This window comes from Heterodontus francisci, unplaced genomic scaffold, assembly GCF_036365525.1.
Source record: "Heterodontus francisci isolate sHetFra1 unplaced genomic scaffold, sHetFra1.hap1 HAP1_SCAFFOLD_594, whole genome shotgun sequence".
Classification (NCBI taxonomy): domain Eukaryota; kingdom Metazoa; phylum Chordata; class Chondrichthyes; order Heterodontiformes; family Heterodontidae; genus Heterodontus; species Heterodontus francisci.
Genome location: NW_027140509.1, coordinates 344,538 through 358,685, shown reverse-complemented (window position 1 = coordinate 358,685; position 14,148 = coordinate 344,538). Strand labels below are relative to the sequence as shown.

General features: G+C 57.8%; 1 protein-coding gene across 4 annotated transcripts in view; it reads right to left on the bottom strand.

The window, feature by feature from the left end:
• Positions 1–14,148, bottom strand: part of LOC137360028 (RAF proto-oncogene serine/threonine-protein kinase-like) — a 197,589-nt gene that overhangs the window by 98,388 nt on the left and 85,053 nt on the right. For 3 of the 4 annotated variants that reach the window (XM_068025608.1, XM_068025607.1, XM_068025610.1), the window contains 2 exons: positions 2,571–2,674; positions 2,179–2,281 (listed from right to left, as the gene is read on the bottom strand). In XM_068025608.1, the coding sequence (XP_067881709.1) occupies positions 2,179–2,281; positions 2,571–2,656 (189 nt within the window). In that variant the 5' untranslated portion in view covers positions 2,657–2,674. Of the gene's footprint in view, positions 1–2,178; positions 2,282–2,570; positions 2,675–9,311; positions 9,439–14,148 lie in introns of those variants that run through there. The other variant, XM_068025611.1, reaches the window with a different exon arrangement.

Below are 14,148 nucleotides of genomic sequence, written 5' to 3'. Positions count from 1 at the left end.
CACTGCGTGTACCTACGTACACACACACATGCCCCATATCAGTGTTAAACTTCAGTTGCCACCTGCCAGCCCATCTGATCCAAATGCAGAAATACAAGAAGTCCTATATGCAGCTCAGAAAGTCACCATTCAGTCCCTCATTGAAAGAGTGACCCAATTCGCCCCTCTGCATTCCTGCTCCTTCCCCACTGTCCTCAAAGTAGGTTTTCCCGTTCAAATATATATCCAATTCCTTTGAAGTCTCTCTGTAAATATTTTACCGTTCTCCTTAATTCAACGTCCCCGGCAGATTCGGCCGGTTCACGGCGAGTTACAGTGGAGCAGATCACGGTGCGGGGCAGGGGGCGGGCCTCGACGTTACCGAGGGTCTGGGGCTCAACCCGACACCCTGGGCAGCACAGTGGCGCAGTGGTTAGCACCGCAGCCTCACAGCTCCAGCGACCCGGGTTCGATTCCGGGTACTGCCTGTGCGGAGTTTGCAAGTTCTCCCTGTGTCTGCGTGGGTTTTCTCCGGGTGCTCGGGTTTCCTCCCACAGCCAAAGACCTGCAGGTTGGTCGGTAAATTGGCCATTGTAAATTGCCCCGAGTATAGGTCGGTGGTAGGGAAATATATAGGGACAGGTGGGGATGTGATGGGAATATGGAATTAGTGTAGGATTAGTATAAATGGGTGGTTGATGGTCGGCACAGACTCAGTGGGCTGAAGGGCCTGTTTCAGTGCTGTATCTCTAAAACTAAACTCTCCCAGTCTGCCTCTACACCATCACTCGTGCTCGCTGCTTTTGACTTTTCAGCCACCTTCTGTTGTCAGTTCCCCCCGCCCGAGTGTGCTCACGCTCAGCGCGTGTCCGGGGTCACACATGCAGCAGGGATTTGCTCGGATGGGTGTCGGGAATGGGGGGGGGGGGGGGGGGGGGGGCGTGGGGAAGATGTGGAGGACGCGGCCACTGCAGCAATCCAGAGACACACTCCCATTATCCAGGTTCACACTCCAGTACCGGCTCACTGCCACCTCCTCAAAGCCAACTTGTACTGGCCAGGGACACCCACGTCCCATGAATGTGACGAGCCACATGTCGGTCCGAACTATTTTTTTTTCTTGGCGGGGGGTGGGGTGGGGGGGGGGAGAGGGGTGGCAAGTTTACAATTTTGTACATTTCAATCAGATTCTCCCCTCAGCCTTCTCTGTTCCAAGGAGAACAACCCCAGCCTATCCAATCTTTCCTCACGGCTGCATTTTTCCAGTCCTGGCAACATCCCCATAAATCTCCTCTGTACCCTCTCTAGTGCAATTACATCCTTTCTGTAATGAGGTGACCAGAACTACACACAGTACTCAAGCTGTGGCCTAACCAATGAGTTATACAGTTCCAGCATAACCTCCCTGGCTCTTATATTCCATACCTCGGCTAATAAAGGAAAGGATTCCATATGCCTTCTTAACCACCTTATCGACCTGTCCTGCTACCTTCAGGGATCTGTGGACATTCGCTCCAAGGTCGCTCACTTCCTCGACACCTCTCAGTATTTTCCCATTAATGGTGTATTCCTTTGCCTTGCTTGACCTCCCTGAATGCATCACCTCACACTTCTCCAGGTTGAATTCCATTTGCCACTTTTATGCTCAATCGATATCTTCCTGCAGCCTCCAGCTACCCTCCTCGCTCTCGACCACACGGCCAATCTTTGCGTCGTCTGCAAACGTCTTGATCGTGCCCCCTACATTTACGTCCAAATCGTTCACATGCACCACCAAAAGCAGGGGCACCAGTACTGAGCCCTGCGGAACGCCAGTGGAAACAGCCCTCCAGTCGCTAAAACACCCGTCAACAATTACCCTTCGTTTCCTGCCACTGAGTCAATTCTGTATCCACCTTGCTGCATTTCCCAGGATCCCATGGGCTTTTATTTTTTTTTTTAAACCAGTCCGCCGTGTGGGACCGTGTCAAAAGCCTTGCTCTTGCCTCTGAGTCAGAAGGCTGCGGGTTCAACCTGCAATCCAGAGGCTCGAGCCCCATAATCCAGGCTCAACACTCCCCGGGAGTCAGTTTTGAGGGAGGGCTGCACTCTTGGAGGTTCCACCTTTCAGGAAGAGATGTTGAACCCACTGGGTATTTCGGGAATGGCCGGGTAACGCAACGGGTGGGGGAGCTGGACGCCGATCAGCTCGGGACTTACAAAGTTGTGCATTGACAAGGGGACTTCATCAAGCACCTCCACCATGAGCTCCTCGCCCACCAGGGGCGTGATGTCGGTCGACCAGTCGGTCAGCTTCTTGTGGCTGAAGGGAGAAAGAAGAGAGACAGGCGTCAGTGGTTACAAGGACAACACACGGCCCCCCCCTGCCGATTCGCCTGCCTCGCACTGCACTGTCCCGTTGTACAACCAGCACAGCACAGTCGCCTGCTCATCCATATAGCTCCCCGTGTACGGGACTCTGCAATGCCCCGCGCCGTCTGTGTCGCACTCCGGAGCCACAGTAAGCCCCGTGTACAGCACTGGTGTGTATAAGCCCCATTTGCCAGCTTCAATACAAACTCAAGACAGAAATGCCGCAGTCAGTAACTCACCCATCAAGGAATCTGTAGACCGCACAGCATTTCTGGGACAAACCTCGGACTTTCAGTGCCTTGTCCAAGCTGTCGTTCACTGTCATCCCCTCACGAACATTTACCTGTGAAAAGCACAGCAGGTAGTTAAGAGGATAGGAGATCAAAGTCAGACACAGTACAACTCTCAAAAACCTGGCAATGTTTAACAGGAAGTGGAGAGGGAGCTTTACTCTGTATCTAACCCCCGTTTTTTTTTTTTTTTTTTTTTTCTTTTTTTTTCCACAAGGTGACCTTTATACCCCAGGCCCCTTTTATATTTTTGTATCTAACCTCGTTTTTTTTTTTTTAAACAAGGTGACCTTTATACCCCAGGCCCCTTTTATATTTTTCACATCGAGGGGGCCTTTATCCCTCAGGCCCCCTTTATGTACATATTTACAGTTTTAAAATAACTTTATTAAAACAGATAAATAAACAAAAAACTCAAATTAAAATGCCATTCTCGGCGTCGACGATGCACTCCAGTCCCTGCGGTGCCCACCGGTCGCGGAAGGCCTCAAGCGTACCGACTGACACCGCATGCTCCTTTTCCAGGGACACCCGGGCGCGAACGTAACCGCGGAAGAGGGGCAGGCAATCGGGGAGGACGGAACCCCCGACGGCCCGCAACCTGGACCTGTGAATTGCCACCTTGGCCAGGCCCAGGAGCAGACCGACGAGGAGATCCTCCTCCCGGCCCAAGCCCCTCCGCACCGGGTGCCCAAAGATCAGGAGCGTGGGACTGAAGTGCAGCCAGAATTTGAGGAGCAGCCCCTTCAGATACTCAAATAGGGGCTGCAACCTCGCACACTCCGTATAAATGTGGAACACGGACTCGTCCAGGCCGCAGAAAGTACAGCTGGCCTGGGAGTCCGTGAACCTACTTAAAAGCCTATTGCACGGGACTGCTCTGTGCAGCACCCTCCACCCCAGGTCCCCGATGTAAAGGGGGAAGACTCCCGCGTAGAGAGACCTCCATCGGGGTTTCCCCTCGCCGCCAGATGGCAACGCGGACCGCCAGGGCGTGTCCGGCCGGCTGACGAGGGCGAGGAAGTGGAAAGTGTGCAGGAGCAGCCCGTACAGGAAACCCCTCCGCGCCGATTTGAATGGCACGGAGGGCATTCCCGAGAGGCGGCTCGGGTTGTGCGGGACCGGCTCCCGAGGAGGGTTTCGGGGCCTGGGTCCGATGAGCAGTTCCGGCCCAGCGGGGGTCAGCTCGGCCGGGATCGCTCCGCACTCCCGAGCCCCCTCGCCAGCCGCAGTGAGGGGCGTCCCGGGGGTTTCGGCTACTCCTCCGCCCGCCGGACCGTCCCCGGAGTCGGCCGCCCGGACAGCCGAGGCGCTCTCCTCCGCCGGCGGGGGAGCGCCCTGACTGGAGGCGACCATGTTCCAGACTCGGAAAAGATCCCGGTAAAAGACAGGCAACTCCCTCAGAGAGGCGCGGCTAACGGACTCCACCGGGAGCTGCGTGTCGTCTTGAAGGCAGTGACACTGGCGGAAAAAATACGTCGCCAGCGCACACCATCTGGGAGGACGCTCGACGTACAGGTATCTCTGCAGGGTCCGAAGGCGGAGAGTCGCAGCCTGGGTGCGGACGCACACCAGCGACTGACCGCCCTCCTCGATCGGGAGACTCAGGACCGCGGCAGAGACCCAGTGTTTCCTCTTGCCCCAGAAGAAATCGACGAGTTTCTTCTGGATCTTGGTGGCAAATACAGGGGGCGGGGCCAAAGTGACCAACCGGTACCACAGCATGGAGGCCACCAGTTGGTTTATGACCAACGCTCGGCCCCTGTAGGAAAGCACTCGGAGCAGTCCTGTCCAGCGCCCCAGCCGAGCGGTGACTTTCGCCTCCAACTCCTGCCAGTTTGCCGGCCAGGCTTCCTCAGCGGGGCTAAGGTGGACTCCCAGATAGAGGAGGTGCGTGGTGCTCCACGCAAAAGGTGTCATCTCCTCCGGCAGGGAGTCCACCCGCCACTGACCAACCAGGAGTCCGGAACATTTCTCCCAATTGATCCTCGCGGAGGACGCGGCAGAAAAGGTCTGCTGGCAGTCGCGCATCCTCCGCAAGTCAACGGGATCTGTGATTGCGAGGAGCACGTCGTCGGCGTAAGCCGAGAGGACGACCCGCATGGCCGGCTCGCGCAGAGCCAATCCCGTCAACCTCCTGCGAAGCAGGCACAGGAAGGGCTCCACGCAGATGGTATACAATTGGCCGGACATGGGGCACCCCTGACGCACTCCTCTCCCAAATCGAAGGGGCGCCGTCAAGGACCCGTTAACTTTGACTAGACACTCTGCGGCGGCGTATAAAAGTCGGACCCGGGCCACGAAATGCGGCCCGAGTCCGAAAGCGCGCAGAGTCCCGAAAAGGTAATCGTGATCCACCCTGTCGAACGCCTTCTCCTGATCGAGGGAGAGAAAGGCGACCGACTGACTAGTCCTCTGGGAAAGATGGATCAGGTCCCGGACCAGGTGGATGTTGTCCTGGATGGACCGGCCCGGGACCGTGTAGGACTGGTCGGGGTGGATCATGTGGGCCAGCACGGAGCCCAGGCGGGTAGACATAGCCCGGGCAAAGATCTTATAATCCGTGCTGAGGAGGGAGACCGGACGCCAGTTTTTAAGCAGGCGGAGATCGCCCCTCTTCGGCAGCAGGACGATGACCGCCCTGCGCCACGAGAGGGGCATCTCCCCGGTCGCCAGGCTTTCCCCCAGGACCCGCGCGTAATCGTCCCCCAGGACGTCCCAGAACGCCCTGAGGAACTCCACGGTCAACCCATCCAGCCCTGGGGATTTGCCCCTCGAGAGCTGGTGGAGGGCGCCAGTCAGCTCCGCCAACGTGAGCGGAGCCTCCAATCCTTCGGCGCCCTCCGGGCTGACCTGCGGCAGGTCCTCCCACAAAACTCTGCGCGCATCCTCGCTGGACGGATCCGGAGAGAACAACGCACTGTAATACGTCCGGACCAGGAGGCCCATTCCCTCCGGATCCGTGATGGAGGATCCGTCGTCGGCCAGCAGCTCGACGAGCTGCTTACGGACCCCCCGCCATTTTTCCAGCGAGTAGAAGAAGGGTGAGGCGCGGTCCAAATCTTCCAGGATCTGGATCCGCGACCTCACGTACGCGCCTCGGGACCCTATGAGCTGCAGGTTCCTCAGCGCGCCCTTCTTCTCTTTGTACGCCTGCCACAGGGCCGGGTCCGCGACGGCATGACCGAGGCGGAATTCCAAGTCCAGCACCTCCCTCTCAAGGCGCCCGATCTCGGCTTCCCGCCTCTTGGTCGACCCCTTCGCGTACTCCTGACAGAAGACGCGGATGTGAGTCTTGCCCACATCCCACCATAGCCTCAAGGAGGGGAAGCCCCCCTGCTTCCTTCTCCAGTCGGCCCAGAATCGACAGAACGAGTCCCGAAATCGCACGTCCTCCAGCAGCCGGTTGTTAAAGTGCCAGTACGCGGACCCCGCCCGCGTGCGGAGCGGAGTGAACTCCGCCCACACCAGGCGGTGGTCCGAGCACGGCACCAGCCGCATGGAGGCCGCCGAAACGCGGGAGACGTACGCCTGCGAAATGTAGAGGCGGTCGATTCGCGACCCCCCTCCTCCAGACCTCCATGTGAAGGCGCTGGAGTCGGGATGGAGATTCCGCCAGACGTCCACCAAGTTCAGGGAGCTGATCAGTCCCCTCAACTTCTCCACCGACGCTTGGCCGCGCTGGGGACCGGAGCGATCCCCCACCTCGAGGGTGCAGTTAAAATCCCCCCCGAGGATGATGCACTCGCCGCTATCGATGGAGCTCAAGAGAGCGGACACTTCTTCAAAGAAGCGCGCTTGCAAAGCGCCGGGCCTGGGCGCGTACACGTTCACAAAGTGGAGCGGCACGCTACCCAGGCGAACGGCGAGGTGGAGCAAGCGGCCCGGCACTAGCTCCTTGACCCCCAAGATCTCCGGCTGAAAAGTCGGGGCCAACAAGATAGCCACCCCACTAGAAATAGGGGTGAGGTGACTCATGTAGACCCCACCCTGCCACTCCAGGAACCAGGTGGCTTCGTCTCCCGGAACGGTGTGGGTTTCCTGCAGAAAGCTCACCGCGTATCTCCCTTCCCTAAGGACTGAGAGATTGTGAAATCTGCGGTGAGCCCCTCTGCTGCCGTTGATGTTGAGGCTGGCTATGGTTATCTTCATGTCAAAGGTACTTAAAACCCGTCACCAACAGCTCACTGTGAGGAGGGAGTGGAAGTGCACCTGGCCCTCCACTCCCCCAGCAACCCATTGAGGAACACATTAAAACGGCGCCTCTCAACCAGTTTCACGTCCGCGCGCTTGCCCGCTATCTTAAGGGCGGCACGGACGGACTGGATGATCAGCGCCAGATTCGACCAACGGTCGAGGGCCAGCTGAACTTTATTGCGGCAACCCCTGCAAGCCGCGAGGAAATCCCGGAGTTCCGCCGTGGGGATGAGAGGAGATTCGGTGGGAGGCACGAGGGACTCCACCACCTCACTGGCGATGGAATCAAGATCATCCTCCGTGCCCCGCACCGAATCCCCATCCTCCTCCGGGTCGTCACCGCCAGCGGCCAACACATCCACCACACACTGTGGGGCGGACGTCCCGGCCGCGCCAGCTGGTCCCGCCTCCGTCACGATCCCACCCCCAGGATCGATGGCGGAGGAGTCCTCTCTGGGTTCTATTGTGAAACTGGAGCCTGTAGGCACCAGCGGTTCAGGACCCCCCTCCACCTCCATCCCCAGGCCAATGACTGGTCCAGGGGAGACAGAAGTTCCGGACTCCGGGAAACCAGCCGGAGCCGAGACTGGAGGCGGCGAGAGGAGGCCATCTCCCGCTCCGCCAGCACCCACAGGCCCAGCAGATGGGGCAGCATTCTCAGTTATAACTGGGTCGGGTGTCTCCTGGTTGGTGGTGGACTCCGGCTGGGAGGCCCGACCCTCTGGGGCCTCGCCCTCCCCTTCATTCAGGACACCCGACCCAGTCGCAGTGGCGGAATGGGCGGTTTCCCCAGGCTCCCCCACCACAAGCAGGGCCCCACTTACTCCTTCAGGAGGGGCCTCACGTACCGGGGCCATCCCCTCCCCTCCATCCTGAGGAATAGGGAGCACCTGCCCGGACTTTGCAGCCTTGGTGGTGGCGGTAGGGGGCACCTGAGGACCAGAAACAGGAGGCAGCTCCCCTCCAACAGATGGGCCCTGCATCTCAGGGCCCTGTGTTATTTCTGTGGAGGGGTGCCTTCTCCTCTTTTTCGCACTTGGGCGCGGAGACTCAGAGACCTCCATGTCATCAGAGGCCTCCGCCTCCGCACCCTTTCTTCCTTTTTTAGTCACCCTGGGCCTGAGCCCAGCCCTGGGACAGGTGGATTCCATGGGAATGGGCTTTGGGCTGAGCTCAGGCTCGGGTTGAGTCAAAGTGTCCAGGGGACGCGCCTCACGATGTTTCTTTTTTCCCCGCGTCTTCCTTCCGCTCGGACGGACGCTCCCCTCCCCGCCAGAGGCTGTGAAAACCACAGCCTCCGGAACCGACTGAGCGGTGTCTGTTGGATGTGCGGGGGGAGTGGGAGGAGGTGCTGTGGAACCACTCTGGGCCGCCGAGGTGGAGCTGGCGGCCGGGAGGTTGGGGCAGTTCTTCCGAACATGCCCCACCCCCTTGCAGACGTGGCACCGCGCCCCGTCCGAGGTCCAAAAGACGCGGTAGGCCGTCCCCTGGAACTCCACATTAAATTGGCCCTCCGTGTCCTCCTCCCGCGCCAGCTGCATAAATAACTGGCGGCGGAAGGAGTAGACATGTTGGAGGCTGTGCTCCCGAAGACCAAGCCGGACTGGGGTGATCCCCGACCTCACCTCCCCCAGATGGTGCAGGTGGGGGAGGAGAAGCTCACTGGGAATGAAGGGTGGGACGTTGGACAACATTATCCGATGCGCAGTGGCCCCCAGAGGGTCCACTGGCAGGAAGGTCCCCCCCACAGTGAGCCCTTTACTCAGGGCCAGGGACACCGCCCGCTCGGTCTTCAAAAAGAACACAGCCTTCCCATACATCTTTGAGGCCGCAACAATGGCCGAGGGGCCGACAACCACGGCCATTGCCTTAACGCAGGCCTCAATAGACATGTTGGGGTGGGGATAGCTCTTCACCCCATGGCTGCATGTCAATAATTTAAAGGGTGACGGGGCCACGTGGGCAGCCACAGAAGCTGCAGCTGCGTAGGTAGTAGAGGGCCCCGCCACCGGTGATGAAGGGCTTGCCATGGGTCCAAGAGCTAAACCCACCCCAAATTGTGGACTTGCACACTAAATTACAGATTCACAGAAAAATTTGAAAAGACAAACAAACAAACAACAGGTTAGTGGAGAGGCTGAGGTAAGAGAGGAGAGGTAAAGACAGGCTGGAAGGGATGACTTGCTTTCTGGAGGTGGTGCTCACAGTACACTTAAAACAGTCTTTGAAGTTGGTCTTCCGGTCTTCTGGTTGGGGGAGTCGTCTTCACCTGGGTCAGCTGAAGCTGCCCAGGCACTATCTATCCCCTTCCGTCTGTTTAGCTGGGCAGCTTCAGCTGACCCAGGCTTGGCAATTGGGGTGGGGAGGGAGCTTTCCTGTGTGCTTTTGCAGCAGCACAGATTCCTGTTGAATTGGCAGCCCCACCCCTTGTTGTTCCAGCCACTTGTTCCTCCCCCAACAGTCCAAAGTAAATTACTGGTGTTCAGCACCCACCTCCAGACAAAGCCTTGTTTCCACAAAATGTCCCTTTCTTCTCTTTAATGGAGACTGTTGTTGGAGTTTTCCACTGCTTGTTGGTAGCTGCTCTCCCTTGCTCAGTGCAGCTCCTCTCTCCACCTCTGCAACCTCCAACTGCCACCAGCACTCTCAGCTGCACCTCGTTGATGCACTCAGGCTCCCAAATCAGTGGGCAGCCAATCCCAGTGCTGTACCTGTCCTGGGGAGTGTTTGATGGGGACAGTGTAGAGGGAGCTTTACTCTGTATCTAACCCCCGTACTGTACCTGTCCTGGGGAGTGTTTGATGGGGACAGTGTAGAGGGAGCTTTACTCTGTATCTAACCCCCCGTGCTGTACCTGTCCTGGGAGTGTTTGATGGGGACAGTGTAGAGGGAGCTTTACTCTGTATCTAACCCCCGTACTGTACCTGTCCTGGGGAGTGTTTGATGGGGACAGTGTAGAGGGAGCTTTACTCTGTATCTAACCCCCGTACTGTACCTGTCCTGGGGAGTGTTTGATGGGGACAGTGTAGGGGGAGCTTTACTCTGTAACTAACCGACCCGGGCTGGGCAGTATGACTTACCACCGTGCGTTGCTTGTTGGGCAGATAGACGCGGACAGTTCCCGTTGCTCTGGGCATCTCCCCGGGGCTGCCCGCCAGCGAGGGCCGGTGCTGGCCGTGGTGAGGGTGCTGCTCCAGGGAGCCGCCCGGGCTGGACGGCACTCCGCTGATGGTCAGGCTGGGCAGGCTGAACCCATTGCTCAGGGCAGGGGAGGATGCAGAGGCTCGTTTCATTCAGGCAGCAGAGGCTCACCTTGTAATCCCTGTGAATCAACAACAAGGCCCGGTGACTGGTTAAGCAGCAGTATCTCAATCAGCCCGGGAGGCTAACCTACAACATTTCTCATCGAGTTACAAAGCACAGAAACAGGCCCTTCGGCCCATCGTGTCTGTGCCGGCCATCAAGCATCTAACTATTCTAATCCCATTTCCCCACACTTGGCCCGTAGCCTTGTATGCTATAGCCTTTCAAGTGCTCATCTAAATACTTCTTAAATGCTGTGAGGGTTCCTGCCTCCACCACCTCTTCAGGCAGTGTGTTCCAGATTCCAACCACCCTCTGGGTGAAAACATTTTCCCTCAGATCCCCTCTAAACCTCCTGCCCCTTACCTTAAATCTATGCCCCCTAGTTATTGACCCCTCTGCTAAGGGAAAAGGTTTCTTCCTATCTAACCTATCAATGCCCCTCATAATTTTGTACACCTCAATTAAGTCCCCCCTCAGCCTTCTCTGCTCTAAGGAAAACAACCCTAGCCTATCCAGTCTCTCTTCATAGCTGGAGGGGGTTACTGAGATAGGGAGGGGTGTAGGGGCCGGAGGAGGTTACAGAGATAGGGAGGGTTGTAGGGGCCGGAGGAGGTTACAGAGATAGGGAGGGTTGTAGGGGCCGGAGGAGGTTACAGAGATAGGGAGGGTTGTAGGGGCCGGAGGAGGTTACAGAGATAGGGAGGGTTGTAGGGGCTGGGGGAGGTTACAGAGATAGGGAGGGTTGTAGGGGCTGGAGGAGGTTACAGAGATGGACGGTTGTAGGGGCTGGAGGAGGTTACAGAGATAGGGAGAGTTGTAGGGGCTGGAGGAGATTACTGAGATAGGGAGGGTTGTAGGGGCTGGAGGAGATTACTGAGATAGGGAGGGTTGTAGGGGCTGGAGGAGGTTACAGAGAGGGACGGTTGTAGGGGCTGGAGGAGGTACAGAGATAGGGAGGGTTGTAGGGGCTGGAGGAGGTTACAGAGATAGGGAGGGTTGTAGGGGCTGGAGCAGGTTACAGAGATAGGGAGGGTTGCAGGTGCTGGAGGAGGTTACAGAGATAGGGAGGGTTGTAGGGGCCGGAGGAGGTTACAGAGATAGGGAGGGTTGTAGGGGCCGGAGGAGGTTACAGAGATAGGGAGGGTTGTAGGGGCCGGAGGAGGTTACAGAGATAGGGAGGGTTGTAGGGGCCGGAGGAGGTTACAGAGATAGGGAGGGTTGTAGGGGCTGGGGGAGGTTACAGAGATAGGGAGGGTTGTAGGGGCTGGAGGAGGTTACAGAGATGGACGGTTGTAGGGGCTGGAGGAGGTTACAGAGATAGGGAGGGTTGTAGGGGCTGGAGGAGGTTACAGAGATGGACGGTTGTAGGGGCTGGAGGAGGTTACAGAGATAGGGAGAGTTGTAGGGGCTGGAGGAGATTACTGAGATAGGGAGGGTTGTAGGGGCTGGAGGAGATTACTGAGATAGGGAGGGTTGTAGGGGCTGGAGGAGGTTACAGAGAGGGACGGTTGTAGGGGCTGGAGGAGGTACAGAGATAGGGAGGGTTGTAGGGGCTGGAGGAGGTTACAGAGATAGGGAGGGTTGTAGGGGCTGGAGCAGGTTACAGAGATAGGGAGGGTTGCAGGTGCTGGAGGAGGTTACAGAGATAGGGAGGGTTGTAGCAACTGGAGGAGGTGACAGAGATACGGAGGGTAGTAGGGGCTGGAGGAGGTTACAGAGATAGGGAGTGTTGTAAGGGGCTGGAGGAGGTTACAGAGATAGGGAGGGTTGTAGGGGCTGGGGGAGGTTACAGAGATAGGGAGGGTTGTAGGGGCTGGGGGAGGTTACAGAGATAGGGAGGGTAGTAGGGGCTGGAGGAGGTTACAGAGATAGGGAGTGTTGTAAGGGGCTGGAGGAGGTTACAGAGATAGGGAGGGTTGTAGGGGCTGGAGGAGGTTACAGAGATAGGGAGGGTTGTAGGAGGTTACAGAGATAGGGAAGGTTGTAGAGGCTGGAGGAGGTTACAGAGATAGGGACGGTTGTAGGGGCTGGAGGAGGTTACAGAGATAGGGAAGGTTGTAGGGGCTGGAGGAGGTTACAGAGATAGGGAGGGTTGTAGGGGCTGGAGGAGGTTACAGAGAGGGACGGTTGTAGGGGCTGGAGGAGATTACTGAGATAGGGAGGGTTGTAGGGGCTGGAGGAGATTACTGAGATAGGGAGGGTTGTAGGGGCTGGAGGAGGTTACAGAGAGGGATAGTTGTAGGGGCTGGAGGAGGTTACAGAGATAGGGAGGGTTGTAGCGGCCGGAGGAGGTACAGAGATAGGGAGGGTTGTAGGGGCCGGAGGAGGTTACAGAGATAGGGAGGGTTGAAGGGGCTGGAGCAGGTTACAGAGATAGGGAGGGTTGTAGCAACTGGAGGAGGTGACAGAGATACGGAGGGTCCTAGGGGCTGGAGGAGATTACAGAGATAGGGAGGGTTGTAGGAACTAGAGGAGGTTACAGAGATAGGGAGGGTTGTAGGAGCTGGAGGAGGTTACAGAGATAGGGAGGGTTGTAGGGGCTGGGGGAGGTTACAGAGATAGGGAGGGTTGTAGGGGCTGGGGGAGGTTACAGAGATAGGGAGGGTTGTAGGGGCTGGAGGAGGTTACAGAGAGGGACGGTTGTAGGGGCTGGAGGAGGTTACAGAGATAGGGAGGGTTGTAGGGGCTGGGGGAGGTTACAGAGATAGGGAGGGTTGTAGGAGCTGAAGGGGGTTACAGAGATAGGGAGGGTTGTAGAGGCTGGGGGAGGTTACAGAGATAGGGAGGGTTGTAGGGGCTGGAGGAGGTTACAGAGATAGGGAGGGTTGTAGGGGCTGGAGGAGGTTACAGAGATAGGGATGGGAATTGAGGCCTTGGGGTTGATTTGAAAACAATGATAAACATTTTAAAATCGAAGCATTGCTCGTCAGGGAAAGAAAGTAGGTCAGTGAGCACAGGGGGACGCTGTCGCCTGTCTCTGCTCTGTCAGCTGAGTGGTCCGTCTGCGCTGTGGTTTCCGTGGGCGGCTCGACTCAGCTGTCAGGTTCTGCCCCCACATCCTCCCCGCACCAGCTCTGTCAGTGACACGTCAGGAACCTTCCTGCAGGGTCCTGTGATCATGCAATCAGCCGTCAGCTATCCAACAGCTCCTGTTGTCATGAGCAGAGCCTCCCGCGGCACAAAGGAGGCAAGGTGCTGCATTCGCCCGGCGCCTTTCACAACCTCAATACATCCCGAAGTGCGGCGCAGTCAGTGCAGTCAGCGCTGCGAACGGGACAACACGGCAGCCGATTGGCACACAGCAAGATCCCACAGTATGGCATAATAATGGCCAAAGATTCTCGGTTGAGTGTTACAAAAGCAAAACGCTGCAGATGTTGGAAATTTGAAATCGAAGCAGAAAATGCTGGAAATCCAGCTGGGTGTTTGTCGAGGGATAGATATCGGCCCCAAGACACTGAGGAGAACTTCCCACCACCCACACCCCCTCGCTGTCCTATTCATCTTCCGATAGTGGCCGTGGGCTCTTTTACATCCACCTGAGGGGGCCTCGGGTTTAACGTCTCTTCCTGAAAGACGGTCCCTCCGACAGTGCGGCACTCCCTCAGTACTGACCCTCCGACAGTGCGGCGCTCCCTCAGTACTGACCCTCCGACAGTGCGGCGCTCCCTCAGTACTGACCCTCCGACAGCGCGGCGCTCCCTCAGTACTGACCCTCCGACAGTGTGACACTCCCTCAGTACTGACCCTCCGACAGTGCGACACTCCCTCGGTACTGACCCTCCGACAGGGCGGCGCTCCCTCAGTACTGACCCTCCGACAGCGCGGCGCTCCCTCAGTACTGACCCTCCGACAGTGTGACACTCCCTCAGTACTGACCCTCCGGCAGTGCGACACTCCCTCGGTACTGACCCTCCGACAGGGCGGCGCTCCCTCAGTACTGACCCTCCGACAGGGCGGCGCTCCCTCAGTACTGACCCTCCGACAGTGCGGCGCTCCCTCAGTACTGACCCTCCGACAGTGC